This window comes from Cricetulus griseus, chromosome 2 (assembly GCF_003668045.3).
Source record: "Cricetulus griseus strain 17A/GY chromosome 2, alternate assembly CriGri-PICRH-1.0, whole genome shotgun sequence".
NCBI lineage: Eukaryota > Metazoa > Chordata > Mammalia > Rodentia > Cricetidae > Cricetulus > Cricetulus griseus.
In genome coordinates, this window is record NC_048595.1 from 165,106,368 (window position 1) to 165,132,834 (window position 26,467).

Here is a 26,467-nt window from a genome sequence, read left to right on the forward strand (position 1 = left end):
TACATTTGTTTATATTGTGGAATATTGCTTTAACTGTGTAAAGGTGTGTTACATTTGTTTATGCTGCATGTTTAATTATGTTAAGCTGTGTTCCAGTTTCACCTTGCCTGCCTAAGGCACCTGATTGACCTAATAAGAAGCTGACCAATAGCGAGCCAAATGAGGGACAGGTGGGGTTGGTGGGCAGAGAGAGTAAGTAGGAGGAGGAATCCTAAGCTCAGAAAGAAGAAGGGAGAAAGAGAGGGAGACTTCTGGGGCCAGACAGACAGATATGGAGTAGGACATACAGAATGAAAGAAAGGTAAAAATCACAGAGGCAAAACATAGATGAAGAGAAACATGTTAATTTAAGTTATAAGAGCTAGTAAGAAATGAGCCTAAACTAAGGCCAGGCATTCATAACTAATAGTAAGTCTCCGTGTTATGATTTGGGAATTTGTTGGAAACCTAACCACATATAAAAATAATACATTTTTAAAATGGAAAGTTTCAGCTGTACAAGATGAAAGAGTTCTGAAGATGGGTAGTGATGCTATTTGCACCACATTGTGAGTGTCCTCAATGCTATTGAACTGCACACTTAAAAATGGGTAAAATGAGACATTTTGTGTAATTAAAAAAAATAACAAGAAAACATTAGCTGAAGTTAAGGCAACATTTATTCATTTTGCAATTGTATCATATAAGGCATATATAGTGGTGGCTATTGACAAAGACACCATTTCTTTTAAGGCCTTCGATGGTTGGGTTTTTATTCTAACACAGTATGTTAGGCAGGTATGAAGTGGACAGAACCTAATATATTTCGCCTCATCAAGGCTTGGTCAATTGCAATCACTGTTGCAGTAGTGCTACCCTGAAGGTCACCTGGCTACCTGTTCTGTGGCCTGGCCAAGTAAAGGTGGTCACCGTGCTGTGATCTCTTCAGGCTGTGTTCTGAATGATCAGGGCAATGCCTTGACCACCTCCGATGCAAGCTGACCCCACTGCATATTTTCCACCTCGGCGCCTAAGAAAGAATGAAAAATTATTATTGGGGCCAGTGAAATGGCTCAGCAGGTAAAGGGGCTTTCCACCAAACCTAGATCAAGTTCAATCCCTAGAACCCACATGGTGGAAAAAGAGAACCATTTTCCTTCAAGATGTCTTCTGACCTCCACACACATGCTGTGGAATGTGCTTACTCTTCCGTGCGCGCGCATACATACACACACACACACACACACACAATTAAATAGTATTAATATTCACTCTTAACCAGCTTATCTTCCAAGATCCTTCCCCAATGCTTGATTCTGGTTTATGGTCACAATAGATAAAAAAATTCAGAAAGCACAATATCCTTACTAAAAAAAAAGAACAACAAGAACAGCACAAAGCAGCACACAAGAGGGAGACAGTGTAAAGGAGGCAGGGCAGTTTCAGGTTAGAGGATGGGAACAGATGGACTTATGCAGGCTGAGGAGAAGCTGCAAATGCAGAGGTCATTTACATAGTGGGGTGATGGGGGGCAGCAACAATGAGCATGATTTTAGATTCCCAGGTCACTTAGAGTAAATGCAACTGATGCAGTTCGTCTACTGAAGGGGCGGGTCATTTAGGAAGGGATCATGTCCTAGTCATAAGAAATTAGTCATCTGTTTTCAATTCTCTGTCTTGACCTATGACCTTAAGAAATTATCCAAGCATTATTTTTCATGTCAATCACTGATTGCCATCTCATGCATCATTAGGTAACAGAAGTCCTCCCTGTCAATCACTGATTGCTATCTCATGAGTCACTAGGTGGCAGGAGTCCTCCCAGTTCTACCTAGCAGGCCGAAGTGAGCTTGCAGCCTCACACAGTCAATACATTTTCAACTCTCCTAACAGAACTAAATGGCCCCAAATACACAAAGCCAAGAGTTTTCCTACCCAAACTGGAGAATATCAAATACCTAGGACATAGTAAGGTAAAAATGTAGCTTGCAGAGATTGCCAGTTTGCTCAGGTGTCTTTGACAGTGTCATCTAGAGCTGTACCTTCTCATCATTTTGACTTATTAAGTAGGTTTATCTTATTACAGCTGTAGACACTAAAATGTGAGCCATAGAAGTTGGGCCTCACTGTTGGTCACCAGCACCAGGGTGACCTAATGTGGCTGGTTTCCTCGGTGAGCACTCATCAAGTGCTTGTATAGTGCACACAGCAAACTCCAGAAAGAGCTTGCAGGGTCACTAACGAACTGACTAGTGCTTCTGAAATGCCCAGTGCAAAATGTCTGCCAAACAACTTGTTTCTGGTCAGAACCAGTACAGGGGATATAAAGAAGGAAAAACATGATTGTGTTGAGAAAACCTAAACTCATGTGTTTCTATTAAAAAAAAAAAAAAAAAGAGCTACATTTGGGGCCTAGAGAGATGGCTCGGTGATTAAGAGTACCGACTGCTCTTCCAGAGAACCTGGGTTCAATTCCCAGCACCCATATGGCAGTTCACAACCATCTGTAACTCCAGATCCAATTACCTCTTCTAAACTCTCCATGTACCAGGCACATACATGACACATGTACATACACGCAGGCAAAATACTCGTACACATAAAGTGATAAAAGAAATAAATCTTCAATACCAAGTGGCACATCAAGCAAGTACCTTAATTCGTGAACCAAGTGTGCAGTGATTCTCGATCCAGAGCCTCCCAGTGGGTGACCCAGGGCAATGGCGCCTCCATTCACATTGCTTTTACTGGGGTCAAGATCCAAGCCTTTCTGAACAGCCAAGTACTGGGGAGCGAAAGCTTCATTCACCTTAGAATAATTAAAACCCACAGAATCATTACACACAGGCTAGTTTTTAGCAAGAAGGTCTAGTCCTGTTAACAGCTATTTCCTAGATCATCTTATTTCAATTGTCTCACAATGTTATTCAAACTTATCTTCAATTACTCCATGTCAAGACTGTAGGTCCTCAGGGGTGTGGGGGGCGGGGGGGGGGGAAGCTCACAGGGATAGCTTTCATTATTATTTGTCAACATAATCTTGTTTAAGGTTATTTAGAATTATCTTCCTTTACAAATTATCCTTCCGTACAAATAGGTTTAAAAACAGGCACAGAGCTGGGTGCAGTGTCACACAACTCTAATTCTAGCTAATTGGGAGATGGAGATGGAGATGGGAGGATTCCAAGTTAGAGGCCAGCCTGGGCTCTATAGGCAAAATGTACCTCTTTAAAAATAAAAAGAGTTGTATATTTCCTAAATGACATTTCGGATCAAAAGCATTCCTTAAAAAAGCTATCTATAATAAAAATAGATGTGTGTTAGAGGGAGTAGAGATGGTAGAGAGCCCAGGGGTTTAAGAGCTAGATGGAAGGTTCCAGTTTCACTTGTTAGGATGTGACCTTGTGTGTACTTTTTAATACCCTTTTTTACTTGAATTTCCACAGCAAAGTTCAATTCATTTTTCCCAGGTTAAATAAAGTCATGGTTAGAAAGTGTCTATGTGCATTTCCTGACACTACATGGCTGCTATTATTACTTGGTACTAAGCCATCCTTCCAGGAAGACACTGACAGATAAGAATACACCGTCCTTGCCTAAGGCACAGGAATTGATAACTGTGTTAGGTGTGGCAGAACTGCCAAGCACCATTCACATCACAGTGACACCTGCCAGCTGCCCATGAGAAAGGCTACACTTTGTCTACAACAATCTCAGCTCAGGAATTCCATAAAGAAAATTGACTGTAAAGAAGGTGATTGTTACAGAGTTGGGGTCAGATTTCAATCTCCTTATCTTTTCTATTAGATTTTTATACTCTCCCAAGATGGAGTCTGATTCACCCTTCTGTTTTATGTAGTAGTTCTCAAGGAGCTGTGACAGGATCTGGAATATGCTGGGAAAGCAGGCTTCCAAAGCCCAGGGAACAGTGTGTCAGGCTCTGTCTTGAGTATCTATACATCCAGAGATGAGCACAGGCTGCAGGCAGGATGCTCTAGCTCAGAAATGTAGTGGTAGCTTGCTGATAAAAAAATGATAGGTAAGCAGCCCCCTTGAGGCTTAGAGCAAAAAGCTACTGAAGAGGGAAGAAATATTTATGTTTCTTAAAACTTGGTTTCTGGAGTGAGGGGTTATTACAGAGAAAATCATCCAAGTGCTTAGCCCTTCTCTATGAATTTTGTTAGCGATTGCCTTTGTTATATTGCTTCTTAATACCAAACAGCATCAGTTTAATTACCTACAATTCTTAATATTCCCCATATATGGAACATTGATAGTCTATCATTGAGAAGTTTCTTCATTGTCTCTTGATGTTATGTAGCCCTTGGATTCATCCCTTCTTTTAATTATGCTAAATATTAAGATGCCTTTGTTCTACTATTACCATTTATAAAAGCTACTCAGGGCTGGAATGTAGCTCAGTGTGGAATATATGTTTAGCATACATTAATTCCTAGAATGACACACATATGTGCACATGTGCAAGCACACACACAATCATTCTACCAATAAATTTAAATTTCCAGTGTGAAAATTGGGATAATCTTTTTGTACACTGTGTGAAGATTTGTCTCTGTCCTTGCTCACCTACCTAAGGCATTTTCTGATTGGTTTAATAAAAAGTTGTATGGCCAATAGCTATGCAGGAAAGGATAGGTGGGACTTCCAGGGAGAGATAGAAATTCTTGAGTTGAGAGATTCAACAGCCAGACAAAGAGGAAGTATAATGAGCTACGTGGCAGAATGTAGATTAATATAAATTGTTAACTTAGGTTTTAAGAGATAGTTGGTGGTACTGAGGAGAGGTAACAAGCCATGTGACAGAATGTAGATTATAATATAAACAGGTTAATTTAAGTTTCAAGAGCTAGTTGGGAACAAGTCTAAACTAAAGTCAAGCTTTCATAATTAATAAAAAGTCTCCGTGTCATTATTCCAGAAAGACCGGTTACAGTAAGTGTATTCTAAATCAAGCCACAACTATGGTGGAGAAGCCAAATATAAATTTGAAGAGCCTTGAATTTGGGAGAAAGGGCAAGTAACTTCTAGATCAGCATTATGTATTGTTTTTCTATTAGGTAAGTGATTTTATCTACATTTCTACTCTTCATTCTTGACAACTTATTTCCCACCCTCTTGACACAGCGTCACAGGCATGCTAAAGTCTAAACGATAGCAGTATCCTAAGAGGTTCTAAGAAGTTTCCAGGATTAAGAGAGATCAGAGTGCTTGAAATCACTCAGAAGCAGGTGAAGTGAGACTGGGGAGATGGCCCAGTGGATAAAGTATCTACTGGGCAAGCTTAAGAACCTAAATTAGCTCTCTACCGCCCCTGTGAAAAAGCTGGGTAATCCCAGTGGGGTTGTGGAGATGGGAGGGTTCCCTCAGGCTTGCTGACTAGCCAGTTTATCCAAATTGGTGAGAGATCCATCTCAAAAACTAAGGTGGAAAGAGATGAAGGGAAAAAAAAAAAACTATACAACCTATGTTCCCATACATGCACACATATATGTGCATGTGTGTGCACACACAGACACAAATCACAAAAAAATAAGCACAACACTTTAATACAGTGGGTAACATGCCAACACAAAGCATGCACAGTCAATATGTATGTGGGTGGAGAACAGGTGGCAAAGTTCACAGTACTAAAAGAAGAGCTACAGGATACCAAGCTAAACCATTTGCGTTATACAAGTAGGTGGCTTATTCCTATTGTAAAAGAAAACACTTACATCAACCAAATCCATGTCCTTAAGACTCAGTCCAGCTTTCTTCAATGCGCCATTGATTGCAGGAACTGGGCCTAAGGAAGAATAAAGGAATTAGATGGAAATATATGTTCTCTTGTTATTCTTTAAGCCAGGCGTGTGGTGCACACCTGTCACCCCAACCCTCAGGAGGCTGAAGTGGCTGGACCGTAAGTTTCAGATCATCCCGTTTATACAGTTAGAACGTAGCTCACAGAACAAAACTCCCACTCCTATAATATACAAGGAAATGATTGCACATCAGAAAAAAGGGACAAAGGCGAAAAGCTGACTGCAGTCGACTGTGGGTGAGAGACCTACATGAGACAGTCTACCTGGCTTTAGGATGTTGAGCAGCCAGGGGCTATATGCAGGACTTACATATTATACTGATCTCAAATGACCAGGCAGACCAAGTGTTCCAAGGTGGAAACTATTCCCATTCATTCACTTCGAACCTTTAGCCCATTTGGATAAAAAGCAGGGAACACAGTGGCATCTCCATAAACCAGATGTCTGCCTAGGGATAATTTCCTTCTCTATTTATCCTTTGAGGAAGAAAGTGTGTAAATGACTCATCAGAAAAAATCTGCTGTGAAGTCACATGGCTGAACAGGTTTCACCCAGTTAAAAGGCTCTTTGGACCAGTTTGCTTGTCAAGCATGACCATTCAGATAACATGATTCAGTTTAAAATGCAGTTCCAAATAGCTACTGATTTACTAGAAGCTAACTCCAGATTCTTTACACATCCAACATGAAAACAGGATGACTGGTATTATGGTTAATAGTGACTGTCAACTTGACAGGATCTAGAATCACCCAGGAAACACCCCTATGAGGGGTCAGCTAGACAAGGTTAGCCTCTGGGCATGCCTGTGAGAGATTATTTAAATCAGGTTAGCTGAGTTGGGAAGACCCACCCTAATGGTGGGTGACTGGTGGACTGGTGCCTTGGATTAAGAAAGAAGAAGTGAGCTGACCTCTAGCATTCGTCTCTCTGTTTCCTGATTGCAGACATCATGTGACCAGCTGCCTAAAGTTCCTGCTGCCATGATGTACTTGAAGTGACAGCCAAAAATAAAGCCCTCTTCTTTAAGTTTTCTTATGGTTAGGTATTCTGTCATAGCTACAGGATAAGTAACTAATAATATAGATGTTGGTTGGGGCTGTTGCTGTGATAAACCTGGCCATGTGCTTCACAGGCCTTTGCTTAGCCCCACACTATGGAGCACACAAGCTTGTAGGTGACACAGGCACCGGACACTGAGGGGCCCTTGGCACGGACAGTTCCACAGTAGCGCTACTTAAGCATTTGAAGCCAGGGAAACATTTCCTTTGCTCACCAGTTACTGCTAATCCACCAAACCCCATTAAATGAGGTTCAACTGAAAAACAACTATAAAAGAACTGATTGAAACCAGAGAAATTTGATAGCTCATCAAAGTACCCAAGGACTCAGAAATCAAAAGCAGAAACACTGACCGCAGGTTACAGACCTATTGCAACAAAATCCCCAGAGGAAGAGTTAATGTGGGAACCAGTGCAGTGGGTGTGATGTGATGAATGCCATTTCACTCCACAGAGGTTTTATTTTTCAGGCTACCTTCTATTTCCAAGGTAAAATCTTTATGTAGCTTTTAAGTCCATGACATAAAAAAAAAAGCCCTGATTTTAGCAGTGTCAAATTTCCTGCAGTTGATGACATAAAGTTGACATAAATTTGAGATAAGCAATGGAAGGTAAAAAGGTGTGAGCACGCCAGGCTTGTTTCCTAGTAATTCTTCCCGGAGGGAAGCCTTGTCTGAAGGGCTTGGCTTCCAGGGCACCTGGGAGCTGACTTAATCCCCGGGCAATAGTCACAGAGTCATCTGAACATCTGCTGACATGGCAGTAACGCATTATCCTCCTTCCATCTTGACAGCCATCTTAAAAAACAAATTAAGGAGTCAAAAAAGGCCCAAACTCACAGAAAACTCTTTGGTCTGTCAAGAATCTGAAGTCCAGACTGTACGGAAGGCTCTTCTTTAGGACATGGGGCCACGGGTGAGATGCAGAGTACCAGGGTCACGTGTGCAGTGAGCACCTAATTGGCCTCTTGTTTCCTTAAAGGTGGGGATAATAAGAAAGACTAAAACTCTCCTCACTGGGGCCAGTGAGATGGCTGGGTGGATGAGGGTGCTGGCCACCAAGGCTGGTGGCTTGAGTTGGATCTCCAGAGTACATAAAGTGAAATGAGAGAGATGACCTTCAAAAGTTGTCCTCTGACCTTGACATACAGGCTGTGATTTGTGTGTCTACATGTGCGTGTGTTCACACATACTCATTCACAGAGTAAACAAAAAATTAAAAATTTGCATCAGAGTCTCTGTGTACTTAGTAAAAAGAGCTTTTGTTTTTTTGTTTGTTTGTTTTTCTCTTCTTTCCTTTCTCTCTCTCTTTCGAGATAGGTCTTGCTATATAATCCTAGATGGACTGCAACTTGCAGTCCTGCCTCTGCTTCGTGAGTGCTGGAATCAGATGGACACCACCATGCTCATATATCCTCTGTTCCATTTCTAATTAATAAAAATAGTCTGGGCCTGAAAAATGTCAACAGTTTCACATCTCCCTCACATTAGTGCCTGTCACCCGACACCTGCCTATAGTTCGCTTTGCTAAGAAGCCTGGGAGGAGCCAGGGGACATTACCAGCCTAATGATGACTTCCTGAGAGAGACCTAGAGGCATGTGCTTACCTTTTTCTGGTCTGGGAACTACACACTCATTTACCAGAAGTCCCACTAGAGTTGTAAGGGAAGACTGAGTGAGAGTCACTAGTGACTGCAGAGCTGTGGTACTGCCTCCCTGAGCAGGTTTTTCTAAACCACATCATGACTTCATTGTGCAATTCTGTTTCCTTCCTTTCCCGTGGTGCTGGGGACCAAGCCCAAAGTCTTACACATGCTATGCTCTGTCACAAAGCTACAAATCCAGCACCCTCTATTATTTTGTGTTGATTTTTAAAATTTATTTCTATAATATATATATATATATATATACACACACACACATACATACACACTCCCATCTCTCTGTATTTGTGTGTATGTGTGTGTGCACACGTGTGTGTGCTCATGTGCAGCACACACACACACACACACACACACACACACACACACACACACACACACGAGAGCATGCATGTGTGTAGAGTGCCCATGGAGGCCAAGAGAATCAGATACTTCTGGATCTGGAATTACAGGCAGTTGTGAGTCAGCTGATGTGGATGCTATAAACTGAACTTGTATCTGCAAGAGCACTCCCTCTAGCTTCTCTGTGGGATGACTTAAATACCCTAGACAGACACTGTGCCATGACTGCTGCCCACAGAGGGTTTGCATCAGACAAACAGAATGCTATGACTGCTGCCCACAGAGGGTTTGCATGGTCTTGGTTGCTCTGTTACATACAGGACAGTTCTTCATAAAGATGATCTAAGGGATTTCACCAGTAATCTTGATTTGGTTGCATTTCTGAGACTCTGAATGCCCAAACAGACCTAACTCTAGTAAGAGAACAGAACAGTTTTCAATGATAAACTCACCAATACCCATGATACTGGGATCACATCCAGATACAAAGTAGCTCACAACTCTGGCCAGTGGTGTGAAGTTATGTTTTTTGACAGCATCTTCACTAGCTATGATGACAGCTCCAGCACCATCAGAGACCCCCTTAAAAATAAAAGCAGCAGATTAAAAACAAAACCAGTAAAAGAAGCGACTTAAGGTTAGAGCTAACAGTACTGTAGATCACAGAGTAGAATTAGGGTTAGGACGTCCATAGGAAGCTCTGACAATGTGTGGGATATCAATGGAAGGACTTCAGAGAACATTTAAGCATGGAGTAAAACTTGACCAAAGGACAACAGGAAGGAATGCAAAAGAAAAAAGAAGAAATTAAAATCTTAACATCAAATATGTGCAGATATAAAAAGAAATCTGATAAATTATGTGAAAAAGAAAATGTATGAGGTATGAAAACTACCATCACAAACCAGGAGGGTCTCCTTTCAATATACTGAAATCAGATTATCTGGGTTCCTGGCTACAGGCTTTGCATTAGACCACGAAAACCCAAATTAACAAAATATGAACACTATCAGTCTAAGTTAAACAACTTAAGGTAGGAAGTTTCTAGACATATCTGGAAGGGACACTTCACCATCACTTGGCAAGTACATATTGGCAAGAGCATAAGCCGATGCCGTGACACACCGAGGCGTTCCCCGCAGTGACAGTCCCTTCTTTCTTGAACACTGGAGGGAGCTTTTGCAATTGTTCCAGGGTTGTTTGGGGCCGAGCATGCTCATCCACTTGCATCATCTGTTTTCCTTTCTTTGTCTTCACCTCAATGGGTACCATTTCCTCATTAAAGTAGCCAGCATCGTTAGCTGAAACAGTAAAAGACTATCATCAGAGTGAAAACTCCAAAAGGAAGAGAAGCCAGCGGAACCGTATCTGTCAACTTAACTCTTGCTCTATCTGATTGGAGGGTTCTTAGTCCCTTCCTACTTAGCAAGCTGCTTCCCCTTTGGAGGATTTAACATACCCCCTGGAGTCTACACAGTAAGTCTGCACCTTTTTGAAATTATCATTCAGCATGTGTGCTGCAGGGGTGTGCATGTGTGTGTGTGTGTGTGTGTGTGTGTGTGTGTGTGTGTGTGTGTGTGTGTGTGTGTGTGTCTATGTAGGTCAGAGAACAGCCTTGGATGCTGGACCACACCTCCCACATTGCTTGAGGCACAATCACCTTGTGTTATTGTTGTTGCTTCTTGGTGTACACCAGACCAGCTAGCAATGAGCTTTTGGGGATTCTCCTGTCCCCACCTTCTATTTTTCACTGGGAACATGAGGATAGCAGATGGAGTTACCATGCCCAACTTATGTGGGTTCTTAGGATTTGAACTCAGGTCCTCATGCTTGTATAGCAAGGGCTTTTACAAACATAGCCTGAGCTCCTACTCTTTTTTTTTTTCTTTAATTAAATGTTTTTATTATGAGATGCTAGCCTGACAGTTGTATTAGATACAGATCTAATAGTACTAAGTACATCTAACTCGGGCTAGAGAGATGGCTCAGTGGTTAAGAGAACTGCCTGCTCTTACAGAGGTCCTGAGTTCAATTCCCAGCCACATTTACATTAGGTTTTGATGCCCTCTTCTGACATGCAGGTTTACATGAAAAACACTCATACATAAAATATAAAAAAAAAAAAAATTTAAAAATGCATTCAACCTTTCGGGTGAAAAAAAAGTAACTAAACTTCACAGAGTTGCCTCTGCCACCAAGAAATTGATGGTTGAGACAATGACAACCTAAAGAGATTGAAAGAGCTGTAACTCATGTAATTATATGTAAAACACTGTATTTATCTTGAACCTCCATGGATTAGAATGGAGTGGAGTCATCTTGTCCGTGTATGTGTGTGTGTGTGTGTGTGTGTGTGTGTGTGTGTGTGTGTGTGATATCCATGTGTACACACGCATGTTTGCACAGAGACCTGAGGTATCCTGATACCCTGCTCTCACTCTCTGCCTTGTTCCCTTTAGGGAATATGAAGCTCACTGTTTTCATTAGCCTGGCCAGTCAGCTAGCTCCTAGCATCCGTGTCTCTGCTTCCAATGCTGGACTGTGGCCATGCCCAGCTTTACATGGGTGCTGAGGTTTCAAACTCAGGTTGTCATGCTTGTGCAGCAACACTGCCACCACTGAGTCTCTTGACAGCCCTTCATCTGAACTCTGATATCATATTTCAGTTGGAAAACAAAAATAAAACTCCTCCCCTTATCTGCCCTTATTTAGTTTGACTCTTCCTGTATGAGAAACAGGAAGGTTAGGTTTATCATCTCTATTTTATAGGTAGTCTGGAAATAACTGTCTTTGCTGAGGTCAGGCACCTTCTCCACAATGGAATTAGAAATCCATGAGATGAGATGGCTTTGTGCCCTCTGGACTATGAGTGCCTATTGGAAATAACTGAAACTTAGATGAGCTGGATGGCATCAGCTCCATTCCACTTAATTCCTCTCAATGGATCAACTACATCATCCTCATTACATCAAAAACATCCCTAAATAAGAATTTGCATTGGATTATAATAGTAATAGTTCATTTAAAGTCCCCCCCTCCCCAGAGGACTGGCAAATTCCTTCAAGCTGCCATTGGTAAGCCAACGGCTGTCCTGTTGCTCATTCTGGAGGATCAGGACAGCAGAGTGAGGATCTTGGAAAAATTAACTGAGTCAGATGCAATGAGTAATGGGAGAAGGAGGTATCCAAAGACACCCAGCTGGTCACGCTCCGGCAGCAGACAGATCCCTCTCCGAGTAATTAGGATATGGCTCATGGGAAAGGCCAGTTATCTACTTTGGACTAGAGTGGACTGTGTTATCCTACTGCTTCTGCAACTAAGTCAAGTCAGGAAAAAAAGATCAATTTAATCCCCTCACCCCAAGTCAGGGTCTTACTTTGCTGTTCATGGATTGCCTGGAAATCACTATGAAAACCAGGCTAGCCTGGAACTCACAGAGATGTGACTACTCAGCCTTCTGAGTAGTGGAATTTAAGGTATATAACCTCCATGCCTGGCTACTTTATTCTTGATATCATTTTACAGTTGGCAAACAAAATGAAACAAACAAACAAAAACCCCAAACAAAACCCTGCCCCCACTGCTATAATGAACAGTTCCCTCTGGTGGAGTGAACCAAATGCCTCAGTGTGTTCTGTGGAAAAAGGACCAGTTCAGGACAAAATCCCCATGTTCAGATTGTACCAAGTGACATCCCACTTTTTCTTTTATTAGCTTTAGTTATTAATTTATTGCTTATGCGTATGTGTGCCTGGGTGAGATTCTATGTACCAAATGTACCCATGGATGCCAAAGGGCATCAGATCCATAGGAACCTGAGATATATGCGGTTGTGAGTCAACTGATGTGGGTGCTGGGAACCGAACCTGGGTCTTCTGCAAGAGCAGTAAGCACTCTTAATTACCAAGGCATTTCTTCAGCAACCCTAAATACCACTTAAAAAGAATTTGAAAATGTATTTTATGTGAATATGTTTTGCCTGTGTGGATGTGTGCCACATGTATGCAGTGCCCACGGAGGCCAGGAGAAGATATTGGATGCCTTGGAAACTGGAGCTATATGCAGTTGTGAGCTGCTATGTGGGTGCTGGGAACCAAACATGCGTTCTCTGCAAGAATAGCCAGTGCTCTTAACTACTAACCCACCTCTTCAGCCCTCAATACTGCTTTTAAAAAGTAGCATTAGCTTATTACACAAGAGAAATTCCACATGAACCTTTCAATACAGAATTACCTGATCCTCTAAAACCTAAAGAAACAACAAAAACATGATTTTCAAAGATATGAGTTTTAAAAATGCATCACTATAATCTTCGGGATGAAACCTCCCCTATGCTCTTGTCTTTATACCAACCGGCTTTCCACCTCTGCTGGGACTGCAGTGCGTATCTGTCACAGTCTTCTCTGCTTATGTTGTATTTTGCAGCAAGGTTCTCTGCAGTCATTCCCATGGGGAGCTTAACATGCTGATCTGTTAATCCTGCCCACAAAGTATCTTCCAGCTATAAAGACAGTCAGGCAGTGATATGTTAACACACATCTTTGGAAGGAACATGCCATAATCTCTTTAGATTTATATCACAATTGCATTTATTATTTCTATTCACATTTGATTCTGGGACATTAAGAAAATCTAATATTTAAAAAGGAATATCCAATGTCTCACAAATGTTCATTTTATATCACTCTAAATACACAACTCTAAGTATGCAACAGGAGTTTACCCCACAACCCCAAGTGCATCCTTTGACCCAACACTGGGCTTATGTAGGGTTTTTCTGCAGCCCCTTTAAGTAAACTATCATGTGATCTGGAGGGAGGAACACATGTGTGTGGCTTTTCCATCCCAGGCCTTCAGTGTCAGGTACAGCTGGCTCTATTTGTTATTACTAGACTAAGAATAACCAGGCATGGAGTAACCGAGGAACAGAAAAGATTGCATCAGAGCCAACTGAAAATGACATTCCAGTCACTGCCCACAATCCCTGTGTTCAGCTGTCTCTGCAGAGTTTTAAGTACATCCCATGTCTGAAATACTCATGTTCTCAAAGTCTCACTCCTTAAGTGCCAAAAGGCCATATCTTATTTATATTATCTAGTGTGTGCATATATGTGTGTGTTGTGTATGCATGTGAGTTTGAGGGTGTGTGTGCACAAACACGGATGACTTTAGGTGGCTTCTTTACTGTTCATTATTTTATGCCTTTAAAACAGGGTCTCTCACCGAAGTGGAGGCTTTCTCTTTTATCAAGGCTGGTTTGCCATCGTATTCCTGGGATCTGCCTGTCTCCATTTCCTGATACCAGGGTTAAAGACACTTGCAGCCATGCCTGGCTTTTTAATGTAGGTGTTGGGGACTTGCCCTCAGGATCTCATGCTTGAAAAGCAGGCACTCTTATCACAGATTCATCTCACCAGTCCTCGGAAAGTGCTTAGAGATACAGAATGCTACTAGCCCTTCCCTATGCGCAGGGTAATGAACTATCATTCTTTATCCGAGCTGCTCTTATGGAATAGCTGTCAGAGATGAAGGATCAGATTTTTCCAGACCAGTTCGGATCAATAGAAGTATGCAGACACAGCACTTTTTGCGATGAGGAAACCTATTCAATGGACATTGCTCCACAAGCACAACTCCCATAAGCCATGGCAAAGGTCTAGTCCCCAGATTGCCTATGAATCTATTTCTTTTCTTCCTCTGCCTTTCCCTATGGTTTCTTCTATATGAGAAGTATAACCCTATGTGTATTCAAACACTAACACAAACAAGTTTTGAAATAGTCTGTAAAATTTAAATCATGCAAATCTTGGTAATATTCCATGAACAAAACTGGGTTCAAAATTAGTTTTTTCTCCCTTAAAAAGTTATGCTATTAAAATTACTTATATAACTAGCAGAAGTCTAAATTTAATGGTCCAGACCTTGAGATCTAATCCAAATTTGGTCCCAAAGCGCACATTTCTCACACAGTAGGGGGCTTGGCTCATGCTCTCTGTTCCTCCACACAAGACGACTTCTGCATCTTTGACACAGATTTCCTGTTTAAAAAATTAAAAAACAGACAACGAAAGTCCTTCTATGGTATCCAGAGTAAAAATTGAGAAATACAAAGACTTTATAAATTAGTGGTGATTCAAACAAATACTGTGTTTTCATTTGCAGCAACCTGAAAAGAAATGTTTAAAGTCAGTGAAAAGCTGATGTTAAAGAATCCATTCCCCAGATCTAGAGAGTAAGTGAACAGACCTCAATTGTGTGTGCTAAAGTAACATACCCTACCTATTTGCCTAAGACTAGTCTGTTTTTAGAGACAGGGTCTCATTCTGTAGCTCACCCTGGCCTCCTAAACTCTGAGATTATACAGATGCAAGACACACCCAGCTCTAAGGACAGTAATTCTTATTACAATATTAATCTGGAAAACCCACAGGGATACTTATCTCTGGTTTAGATATGTAACAGATAATAAAGGGCACATCTATTTAAAACTCACAAAAAATGAAAATAAAAAAAGGTCTTATTAATGAAACTGGTGAACTACAGGGCTCATAAAGGGGTCTATTTCATTCTTCCAGTTTCCATCTCTCAGAAAAGATATAAGTAACGTGCTCCTAAGAGGCTGGCTTTGTGTTTCAAGTTAACCCTGCGGGAGTAGGGACCAGAATATAAAGTGTGTTGTCATAGAGACCAATGTGAAAATAACTTACCCATCATACCATGGCTGTGCCAATTACCTAGAGCAGTGAGAAATCAAAAGCTACAATGTCATATTGAGGAGGAGCAGTTATTAAAGTAGCTGGCACTGTGTAGAGAGGAAGTAAGGGCTGCCCATACCTGACATCCACTCACGATGGACTGGAAACCAGAGCCACAGAGCCTATTGAGGGTGAGGGCTCCGATCTCTTTTGGGACTCCCACTCGCAAACCCACATGCCTTGCTAGGTATGCTGCATCTGAAGAACTCTGGAAGAGAAAAATAAGTCACTTAGAAAGGCAGTAACAATAATAAAAGAAAAAAGAGATGAAAATGTTGTTAATCTGTAAATTATATGGATTCAGGGAGAAAGGATATATGCAAAGACTATATACATGATTTTAATAAATACTGCAATTTAGTCAATAGTGTTTTCCATTGTTTTATTGTGGTAAAATGCATATAACAAAATGCATTATTTTGTTTATTCTTAAGCATACAGTTCACGGCCATCAGAAACATCTGTAATGTAATATTCTGCAACCATTAATAATTTGTTTTTTAGACAACTGAATTTTAAACACAAGAAAATTTTCTTCTACTTAGGAAATTTACATATTAAGTCCTCCAATGTAAGATGGAAATCATAACAGTTATCACAGACGCAATCAAAGAGGCTATCTCCAGATGAAGAAGTATCCAGATTATGGTTTTCAACCTTGGCTATATGTTAGGAAGATTCCAGAAGCTTTGCTAGAATTGCTGTATGCAAGCTCCTGACTGGAAAAGCTGGATATGGTGGTATTTTGTTTGTACTCTAACAAATAAAACTTGCCTGGAGATCAGAGTGCAGAGCTTGCCAGTAATCAACCATAGATGCCAAGTAGTTGTGGCACACATCTTTGGTCTCAGCACTTGGGATCTCTTGCCTTTGATCCCAGCACTAGGGAGGTGTAGACAGGAGCTTACCCTTTTTCAGTCTGAGGATTTCATGGTGGTAATAACTATAGTGGCTGGCTGTTCTGCTTCTCTGATCTTTTAGCTTTCACCCCCTAATATCCGATTCTGTTTTTTTATTATTAAGACCAATTAGAACTTGAGCTACAGCTAGAGGTAGGCCCTCATCAGCAGCAGTTACTTTTCAATGCATCTAAATACCTCTACCGTGAAATTAGTTGAGAAGTGAAATTTAGGGCAGAGATAGATGAACACACAGTCAGGAGAAAAGGAGGTGGGTATTTGATTACCTTTTATTATAGGAAAAGATCAAATAAATGCAATAAACCATGAAGAATTGGTTCATAACAGTAGAGTTTGCAGGATGCTCATTACATTGTTCTTTTGTAGCAGTTTGAAATTTTTCAAATTAAATTCAACAAATTTTACACACTTATGCATTGTTGTAAACAAAATCTCAATTGTTTGGTTTTTTTAAAATAAAGACTGGGAACCCAGATGCTGGGGTGAAAAAGCCTGTTAGCTCAGAGAGCAGAGAGAGCACCTAGATGACCTTCCTTCTCCACCATCATCCCAGAATACCCCCAAACTCAATGTCTCTCCTGACTGCCATGAGATGGGCAACTTTCCTCTACCACTTCCTTCAGTCATAGTCTTGAAAGCAAAAAGCAATGGAGTCAACTTAGTATGGGCCATGGCCTTTGAAACTATGATCCAAAAGACATCCTTCCAGCCAGCCATAATGGTGTATACTTTTAATCCCAGCAGAGGAGGTGGATCTCTGTGAGTCTCAGGACAGAGTGTTCTACATAGTGAACAGTCAGACAGTCAGTGCTATATTATAGAGATCCAAAAAAAAAAAAAAAAAAAAGAAAGAAAGAAAGATCCTTCCATTTTAAGTTGTTTTGATCAGGTATTTGTCACAATGGTTAGAGCATCTCAGAAATATACAATCAGGCCTGTGTTGCTCTATCTTACTGTTGCCTGCTGATCCAGATGTAGAACTCTCAGATAACTCTCCAGTACCATGTCTGTCTGCATGCTGCCATGCTTTCCACCATAACAATAATGGACTAGACCTCTGAAATGTAACTCAGACCCAATTAAATGTTTTTCTTTATGAGTTGCCATGGTCATGGTGTCTCTTCACAGCATCAAAACCCTAACTAGGACACTAGGCAACTAGTAAATGGCTGTATACTTTAAAGGAACATACAGCCTTCAGTTGTCTTCATATGGATGATCTAGTTTGTAGATGATGCATGCCAAGATAGAGAGAGGGTAAGGAGGCTGCTCATTGACACAAGAAATCCTGACCCATTTCCTAGAAGGTGTAAAAGATTATGTGAGGTACATTACATTGCTTGGACCTACCACTTCCTGCTATAAATTGGATCTAGAATGTCCCTAAATCAGTAATTAGGGGCATGCCCTCAGAGAGCAGATTAGAACCCTGGCTCTCTATCTCTCTCCCTTTGCTTCCTGGCTACCATAAAGTGAAACAGGCCTTCTCCAACACACATTCCTCTCATGATGTGGCTGAAAACAAGAGAGGCAACTGACTATGGACAGAAACCTCTGAAACCATGAATCAAAACAGTCCTTTTCTCCTCCAAAGTTAACATCCCAGGCATTTTTGACTCAGTGATGGGAAGTTGACAGGTGTACTTCCTTTAGCAATACATGGAAAAAGCTAACTTTCTTCTCCTAAGCCTAGTGACTGCTTTGTCAGAAGCACTGAGGTGGGGCTGGAGAGAAACTCAGCACTTAGGACTGATCTCTACGCCTGCAGAGGACTTGGGTTTGGTTTCCAGCCATCCAAGGTGGCTCACAACTGTCATTAACTCTAGTTTCAAGAGATCTGATGCCCTCTCCTGACCCTCATTATTGTAAGATACACATGTGGTGTACATACTCACAAACAGGGAAACATTCATACATAAAATAAAAAAATAAAAATAAAAAGCAGCACTGAAATGTGTTCCAAGTCAGATGGGACATATGTTATGCTGCTTTGCGTTATGTTTGCTATTGCTCTTAGAGTCAGAGGGTGACCAAGGTTACAAATGTCAAACACTGATAACTATTATTGTGTCACCATGCTAACACAGTAAAGAAGTTAGTCCCAGAAAATGATCAAAGAAAGAAACAGACATGAACATTCACCCCTCCCCACTAACCTGCATGACATTGCCCACGATGACACTGTCAATGGTTTCTGGTGGGACTTTGCCAGCAGCCAGGGCAGCCCTGGCAGCAAATTCAGTCAAGTCAGTAGCAGAGAAGTCCTTGAGAAGACCTCCGTAAGCTCCAAAGGGTGTTCGCTTAGCAGCCACGATAAACACACCTAATGCACGGAGGAGCAAGCAGTCACAGGTTAGTCAGCATCTCTAACATGTTCAAGTTACCTTTCTTTGAAAATTCATGGTAAAGGACAATTTCCAGTTAGGTAACTGAAGAACTTTGTCATCCAATAATTCATAGAACCAACCACACAAACAGAAACAGAGTATCCAGTGCAGGGTCCAAGAACTACATTGTAAATAAATTCTTCTTAGGCAACACTCTTACTCTGTTTACAACACTGGAAACATTTGAAAACTGAAATGCCTTTTCTCTGTGCTGAACCAAAGAATCTCCAAACTAGAGGGCACCCTAGGTCGCTGAAAGTTGTCTGAGGTTAACTGACCTCCTAGAACTCCTTCTGGAACATTCCTGCCAAGAGGCTCTTTCTAACTTTCAATAAGAAAGTATACCCACCCCCATGCAAAGCAGCATGCCCACAGACACACATTAACAGTTTATGACTGTTCTCCATCTAAGCTGATTTGCATCAAACAACCCCCCCTTCTCTCCAAATGCACCCCAAGAGAGACAGATACATGATTTCCAGACCATATGGAGCACTGAATAACTTACATGTGCCACTGCTTCTGTAGTCATAGGATGACTTGAATGATAAATTTCCAAAGCCCTGAACTATAATTTTTTTTGCTATTGTTATCTTTTACTGTGCAATAAAATGGGCAGATTTGGTTGCCATTTACACATGAAATTCACTCGTGGTTGGCTAATCTAAGGAATTCTCCAGACTTAGTGATTCTTTTATCAGGTAAACAGAAATCATCCTTGCTGGGGCCGGGGTTAAAGCTCAGTGGTAGAGTATTGCCTAACATGTATGAGGCCCTATGCTCAATCCTCAGTATAATAAATAAATAGGTGTAGAGGCCAGAGGTCAACCCCAGGCATTGTTCCACCAGTAATAGCCACTTTTTAAAAGATAGGGTCTCTCTCACTTTACCCTGCTGTTTCAGTGAGGCTGGCTGGCCAGTGAGCCCCATGAGCCTGCCTGTCCTTTTATCCCAGTGCCGAGGTCACAAGTACACATCACTATGCCTGGCTTTTTTCATGGTGGATTTTGGGATCAGACTTAGGGTCTCATGCCTGAACATCAAACAGTTCATCAACTGACACATCTGATCAGTCCCTTGCCCTATTTCTGTATCAATGTCTTCTTTACTTTCCAATGCTGGCTTCCTAATTTCATTAGTTCTAACTCTGCTTTTGCTTTCATATGCTGCCATCTGACCAACCCTCTCACAGATAACAACAAAGAACTATAGATGACGTAAAGTCACTGGAACAAACGGGCTCTGATGCACCAATAATGTTCAGGGCCATTCACAAGCACTTGAACACTGGGTTGTAAAGAGCTGAGTAGATTGTGTGCAGCTGGGGTGCACATATTCCCCCACATTCCCTTACATTGAGAGTTTCTCAGAGCAGGAATCAAAGCAAACCAGAAACATGGTAAATTTGATCTGCTCTGTGTATGAGGTCATACACATAAAACTGTTGGAACTCAATTAACAACAGTGGTATAATGTCTGGAAATTAACTATACTTAGTACTGCAATACAAACTCACTGTAAAACGTCTTATAATTCCCCCCCCCCCATCTTCTTTTTGTGGGTAGGGGAACAAACCCTCACTATGTAATCCAAATTGGACTCAAACTCACATTCTGCCTGCTTCGGGTTTTGGGAAATGAACAAATCGACGCAGGCAAGGAAAAGAGTTAACTGGCAGAGAGTGAGTGTTCAGTTTACTTGCATAGTATCTAACTGGAGGGCTAGCAACCCATGCTGCATGGAGTGGCTGGAACTCACAGTCACACTGAGGACAAAGTTCACAGCAACAATACCCACTGGAGAGGGAGAGAGGAAGGGAGGGAGGGAAAAGGAGCACCCCAAAAGAAACCCAAGCTGTCCCAACACACTCTACCCAGATAGTTCAGCCTTAGTCACACACAAATGGGCTGGTTACATGCATGTGACTGCAGCTGAAACACTGCATGTGGATTCTGGCTACTACTTCTTGTAAGGAAAGACAGCTTGTAGTCTGACTTCAGCCTGCAGGGAAACATTGTCAACTGATTTGTGGTTGGTATGCATTAAAGGAGAAAACAGAATCCAGTCTCCACACTGTTTCATCTGCTGCATCCGAAATACAATTAAAAATTAGGGTCAGCGAGATGATGGCTTAGTGGGTAAAGGTGCTTGCTTCTAAGGCTGACTATACAAGTTCAATTCCTGGCACCCATATAGTAAGATACACCCGCAGGTTCAACAGTGACAAGTGTTTTGGAGGGTGACTAACTGCTTTCTGATTGAATTTCTTCATAGGAGGAAACTCATGTCTGATACTATAAATTTAGCCAAGAACCTATGGTTGGAGAGCTCACAGTCCCCAGGGGTGGACCTACTATTTGCTAAATAAACATGGTATCAAGCTGCCTTCTAAATTCCTATCTCTACATCTATAAGTTAGTGCAGCATTCAGACTTCTGTAGAGGAGTTTCCTTGTGCAGTGGATGGCAGTTAATGCAGAAACTCAAAACTGGCAGCAAAGTATCACTGAAGTGCTCAGCCACAAAACAGTCTCTATTACCCCTCCCCCAAACTCAGGGACCATTGTGGAAGAGGAGGCTGAAAGGCTGTAAGAACCAGGGGCTAGGAAGAACCAGAGTGAGACAGTGTCTTCTGGACATGACAGTGCCACTGTCCTGGTGAACTCAGAGCAGTTGAGACTGCCTTCCACAGGAAGGAGGCAGGCAACATTCCAGCATGAAGTAGGGAGGGGCTCAGGAGCTCCCTCCCAAGAAGCTACTGACAGCTGATGGCTTCTAAGGGAGGAGGGGCCAGTTCTCTTTCAGGGTGTGTATTGCTTTTCTGATTCTGTGATAAAAACACCGTGACCGGCGGCGTCACGCCTTTAATCCCAGCACTTGGGAGGCAGGGGCAGACGGATCTTTGTGAGTTCGAGACCAGCCTGGTCTACAAGAGCTAGTTTCAGGACAGCCTCCAAAGCCACAGAGAAACCTTGTCTCAAAACAAAAACAAACAAACAAAAACACCATGACGAAGGCAGCCTAAGGAGGAGTTTATTTTGATTTAAGGTTCTAGAAGGACAAAAGCCCATTGTGGTGGAGACTTATGGCAGGTAGTGGCAGGCATGGCGGCAGGAAGCAGAGTGAACTGCATGAGGGAGGGACAAGGCTATTAGCTGGTGAATGTCAGTCTGGGTTGTGACCCCTTTGGGGGTTGTACATCAGAGATCCTGCATATTAGATATTTAATAATTTATAACAGTAGCAAAATTATAGTTATGAAGTAGCAAGGAAATAATTTTATGGGTGGGGCTCACCACAACATGAGGAGTGCATTAAAGGGTCGCAGAATTAGGAAGGCTGAGAACCAGGGCTGTAAACTCTCAACACCTGCTTCTGAGTCATGTACTTCCTCCAGCAAGGCTACACCTCCCAACAATCTCTGGGACTGGGGACCAAGTATTCAAATCTGTGAGCCTATGGGGGACACTTCTCATTAAGGCCATCACAGTACAGCTGTTGGTAGATTGATCACACAGTGCATGGTCCCATACCTATGAGTAATTTATTGGCAGCACAAATTGGGCTCAGCAGTTATTCAAAAAGTAAAAGGGAAAAAAAGAGGACATGAAATTGGGAGGGGATAAGAAGTGGGGTCTGAATCTGGGAGGAGCTTGAGGGAAGAGTGGGGGTGAAGATGATCTAAATACAATTGTAAGAAATAAAGAAGAATTCTTAAAATGTTTCAAAAATGGTCAAAGGATCTGAACAAACTGTTCATCAAAGAAAACACACAGATGGCAAACAAGCATATTGTAAATTAAAATGTTACAACCACACAAAGGTTCCCATGGCTGAAACCCAAATACTGACACTATTAAATACTAGTGAGGCTGTGTAGCAACAGAAAGCCATTTGTTGTCAGTGGAAGATAATACACTTTGGAAGGGAGTTTACCCATTTCATACAAAAACATATCTTAATCACATGCTCTAGAGATTCTGAGCCTTTGTATTTCCCCAAGTGATTTGAAAGCCTACACACATGGATGTTTACTTGTGATTATCAAAACATGGCAGCGACTAAGATGCTCTTTGATATGTGATAAAATGTCATTTATAAATGGAATGAAATACGGAATCTTTTGTACACACTGCTAAGTGAAATGAAGTCAGTCTGAAAATGTCATACACTGTATGTTCTTACTTCATAATATCCGGAAAAGGCAAAGCTACAGATAGTACAAAGATGACCACTTGGAAAAGGGCTCAGAGACAGGAGTGAACAGGTGGGACATGGGATTTTTAGGGCAAAAAAAAAATTTCCTCTGCATTATGCAGATGATACCTGTCATTTATGCGTTTGTCAAAACTCAAAACCTGAGTTGAACAAAGTGTGGACCTTGATGTAAATTATGGACTTTGGTAAATAACAATGTGTCAATATTAGCTAATCAATTGTAACAAACACACTAAATCCCGCAGGATGGTGAACGTACACCTTCCTCCTACACCCTAGCACACCATTGTGAAACCTTTGAAATCCCAACACAAGGATTTTTTTTTTTAAAGATTTTTATTTTAGTTATTGAGTGCAGTGCTCATGGAAGCCAGAAAGGGGGAGTAGGCTGAGCTCTTAACCACTAAGCCATCTCTCCAGCCCCCACAACAAGGGAATTTTAAGCCCGGAGGGTGGGGTGGGGGGGTGGGGAGTGGCTGAGGGGGAAGTACCTTATCTACATGGAAGATGGAATGATCACACACGATCTTGCAGAAAAAATGGAGGCTAATTTCTTGTTTCTTCACAAGTCCCTTTCATGGCTACAATCCCTTTTTCTTTACAAGCCCCCTTTGCCACAATCCAAAAGAATACGAGCGAAGTATTAGTAGTGAAATAAGTGATATCAACAAAGAAGAATGTGGTGAAATAAGACCAAATCCACAAACTTCCCTTTCCTTGTATTATTTACTACTCTTCCCCAGTGATCCCAGACCAGAAATGTCAGCCTAACTGTATTAGTTCAACTATTTAAAAAATAATGTGGGATGCGATACAAAGACAAAACCTTACAGGTTATTTCATAAGCCATTTCAATACCAAGCCAATATATGGATATTTAAAGGTGTAAAAAATCTTTAATATCAAATTAAAATCTAAAATGTTCTGAGAATTCAGATGCTAGAAACTTCTAAAAGATAACAGTAACAAACTAAAATGCCTTAAGTCAGGAAAGAGACATTAATCCAAAGAACATGGAGTCAGAACTTCATGGGAAAACATGAACTGTATTGACTTGTGTGTGAACTTTGCTACATAAGTTCTCATTTTGGGGAGCAACTGTCAACAACTAAGGGAAAGGCAGGGAAACTGCAAGTCATCCATTTGTTTCAAGAGTAAGTCGGCAGCCCTGCCTGCTTGCCTGAAGGGTCCTGAACCTTCCCAACAAAGCTAAAGAGAGTAGAACTAACACTGTCAGGTGAAATTTCTTGACAAACAGTGGAGTGGGTGCTAACAGTGTTTCTCAACCTGTGGATCTGGGTCACCACCCCTTTGGTCTATGACCCTTTCACAGGGGATGATTAAGACTATCAGAAAACACAGATATTTACATTAAAATCCATACCAGGAGCAAAATGACAGTTATGAAATAGCAAAGAAAATGATTTTATGGTTGGGGTCACCCCAACATGAGGAACTGCATTAAAGGTTGGAACGTTGAGAACTGCTGGAGATCATTTATAATGCTCATTACATTCCCACTCAAATGTGTCTTCCTTACAGCACTCAGTCCAGTGGCCTTCTTCCTCGCTAGTCTCACAGGTAGTTGGTATGCAAATTGAGAGCAGAGCCTTGTCTTCTAACTAGCCAACAACAATCACTACCTCAAGCTCAAGGCTTGGGTTCTTTCTCCTCATACGCAATATCTGCCTATGACAGGCCATCATTGACATTCTAGATATTTGTGTCCTAGTTGAAAGTCAGAGAACTAGAAGAACATTAACACAATCTCTAACACACACACACACACACACACACACACCCCTGTCTCTGAGTCTCCTTTGACTTCGAGATCCCACTCACCAGGGCCTGCTGACATCTCCCCTTATGTACTTCATAGGTATCAAAAGCTTCACCTAAAACGAATTCTCGGTCGTTCCAAGTCTTTCTTCCCCAGTGTCCCTCCAAGTAGTATCGCCCAGAGCAAAGAAGTTCCACAGGACCAAACTTGTCATTTGACATTTCCTTCACATTTACCCTCCGCAGTCTATCTATTGCCACCTTACTGTCAAACTCGAGTCACAAGTCAAGGTTATTGCCTGCAGTCCTTTATTTTAAAAGCAGCGCCAGAGCTGAGAGAAAATCAAGACAGGGTAGCGACCAGACGGTGCCCTTCCGGCTTGAAATGCTTGCATTGCCTTGCCCTGGGTTTATGATAACTCCTGCAGAGTCCATTATTTGCATCACCAAAATGGTTTTAATGTCACGTGAAGTCTTCTCCTGCCTCAGGAATTTGATATGCATTCTTTCACCCTCATGGTCAACAGAGACTTGGGTCTCTAAGTTAAAATTCCGTTTCTTGTGATAAGTTGCTATGAAAAAGGAGTTTGACATTTCTTAAAAAGAAAACAATAACCCTGCAGTTATGTACTGAGGGCCTGCACTTGTCTGCAGTCGCTCACACTAAAGGAACGGAAGAGAAAAAGGAGTAAGGTGGAGTTTCATACAGACCACTACCAATTATTTTGAGGGATCAGGGCACCCAAGCGGAGGTTCCCTGAAGCCTCTTGGGGAATATTATCTTCCCCACACACGCGTGACTGAGACACGCTTCATTGCACACCTGCTCTGCCCCAGTCCCGCGTGCTTCTGGCACAGAATTCACTACCACACCAGCGACCTCCAAGGGCAGGAGCATAGCCAATCCTGCTCTCTAGTCTGTCCTCTGGAAACTACACCGAAATCGCTGTGGCCCGGGCCTTCTACGTAGTTTCCTCCTCAATGCAAACCATGTCCACCCCGACCCCGGCACCCGACACCTCGGCCTGCCCACAGAGCTCAGAAGCCGAAGCTCGGACCGCGGTCACCAAGGGTGGGGGGCTCACCTCGTAGCAGCGCCATGGTAAAGGTCTGTTACTCCGCGTGGCTGTCTTGACGTAGCCCGGCCACCCTCCCTAGCCTAGCTTTAAGAGTGTGGGCGGCGACCCGCGAGGCCGCGCCCCTGCCCTTTCCCCTACATCGCTCCCCGCCACCCCAGCTTCCCAGCTTGCTCCCAATTCCTGCGCCGCCAGGGTCAAGGTTACCCTAATCCTTGCTCCGTGTGCCTGGCGCCCTCCCCTGGGAACCAGAGATGACCTGGGCCACACATCCATTTGTCCTATCCCTGGCTTCTAAAACTCCGCCCTCTGTCTATCTCCAGGGGTGAGCTCGGCAGAATGGGGCTGGCGCCAAAACTCCAGCCCCTCCACCGCGCCCCCCCACGGCGGGAAGTGGGCGGGGCTGGCGGCGACTCGGTGAGATCGGCTGCCTCTGCGCCTGCGCAGTTTGATGGCCGAGGCCTGGGCTAGT

General features: G+C 42.2%; 1 protein-coding gene across 1 annotated transcript; it reads right to left on the reverse strand.

Annotated features, from left to right (window-relative positions):
- Positions 1 to 641: 641 nt before the first annotated feature.
- On the reverse strand, positions 642 to 26,154 carry Acaa2 (acetyl-CoA acyltransferase 2). Its single transcript, XM_027397909.2, has 10 exons — positions 26,005 to 26,154; positions 18,693 to 18,859; positions 15,696 to 15,824; positions 14,783 to 14,899; positions 13,215 to 13,362; positions 9,987 to 10,162; positions 9,314 to 9,443; positions 5,715 to 5,785; positions 2,634 to 2,788; positions 642 to 1,009 (listed from the first exon to the last, which is right to left on the reverse strand). The coding sequence occupies exons 1-10, from the start codon at positions 26,018 to 26,020 to the stop codon at positions 925 to 927; spliced, it is 1,194 nt and encodes a 397-aa protein (XP_027253710.1). The 5' UTR covers positions 26,021 to 26,154; the 3' UTR covers positions 642 to 924.
- Positions 26,155 to 26,467: the final 313 nt, after the last annotated feature.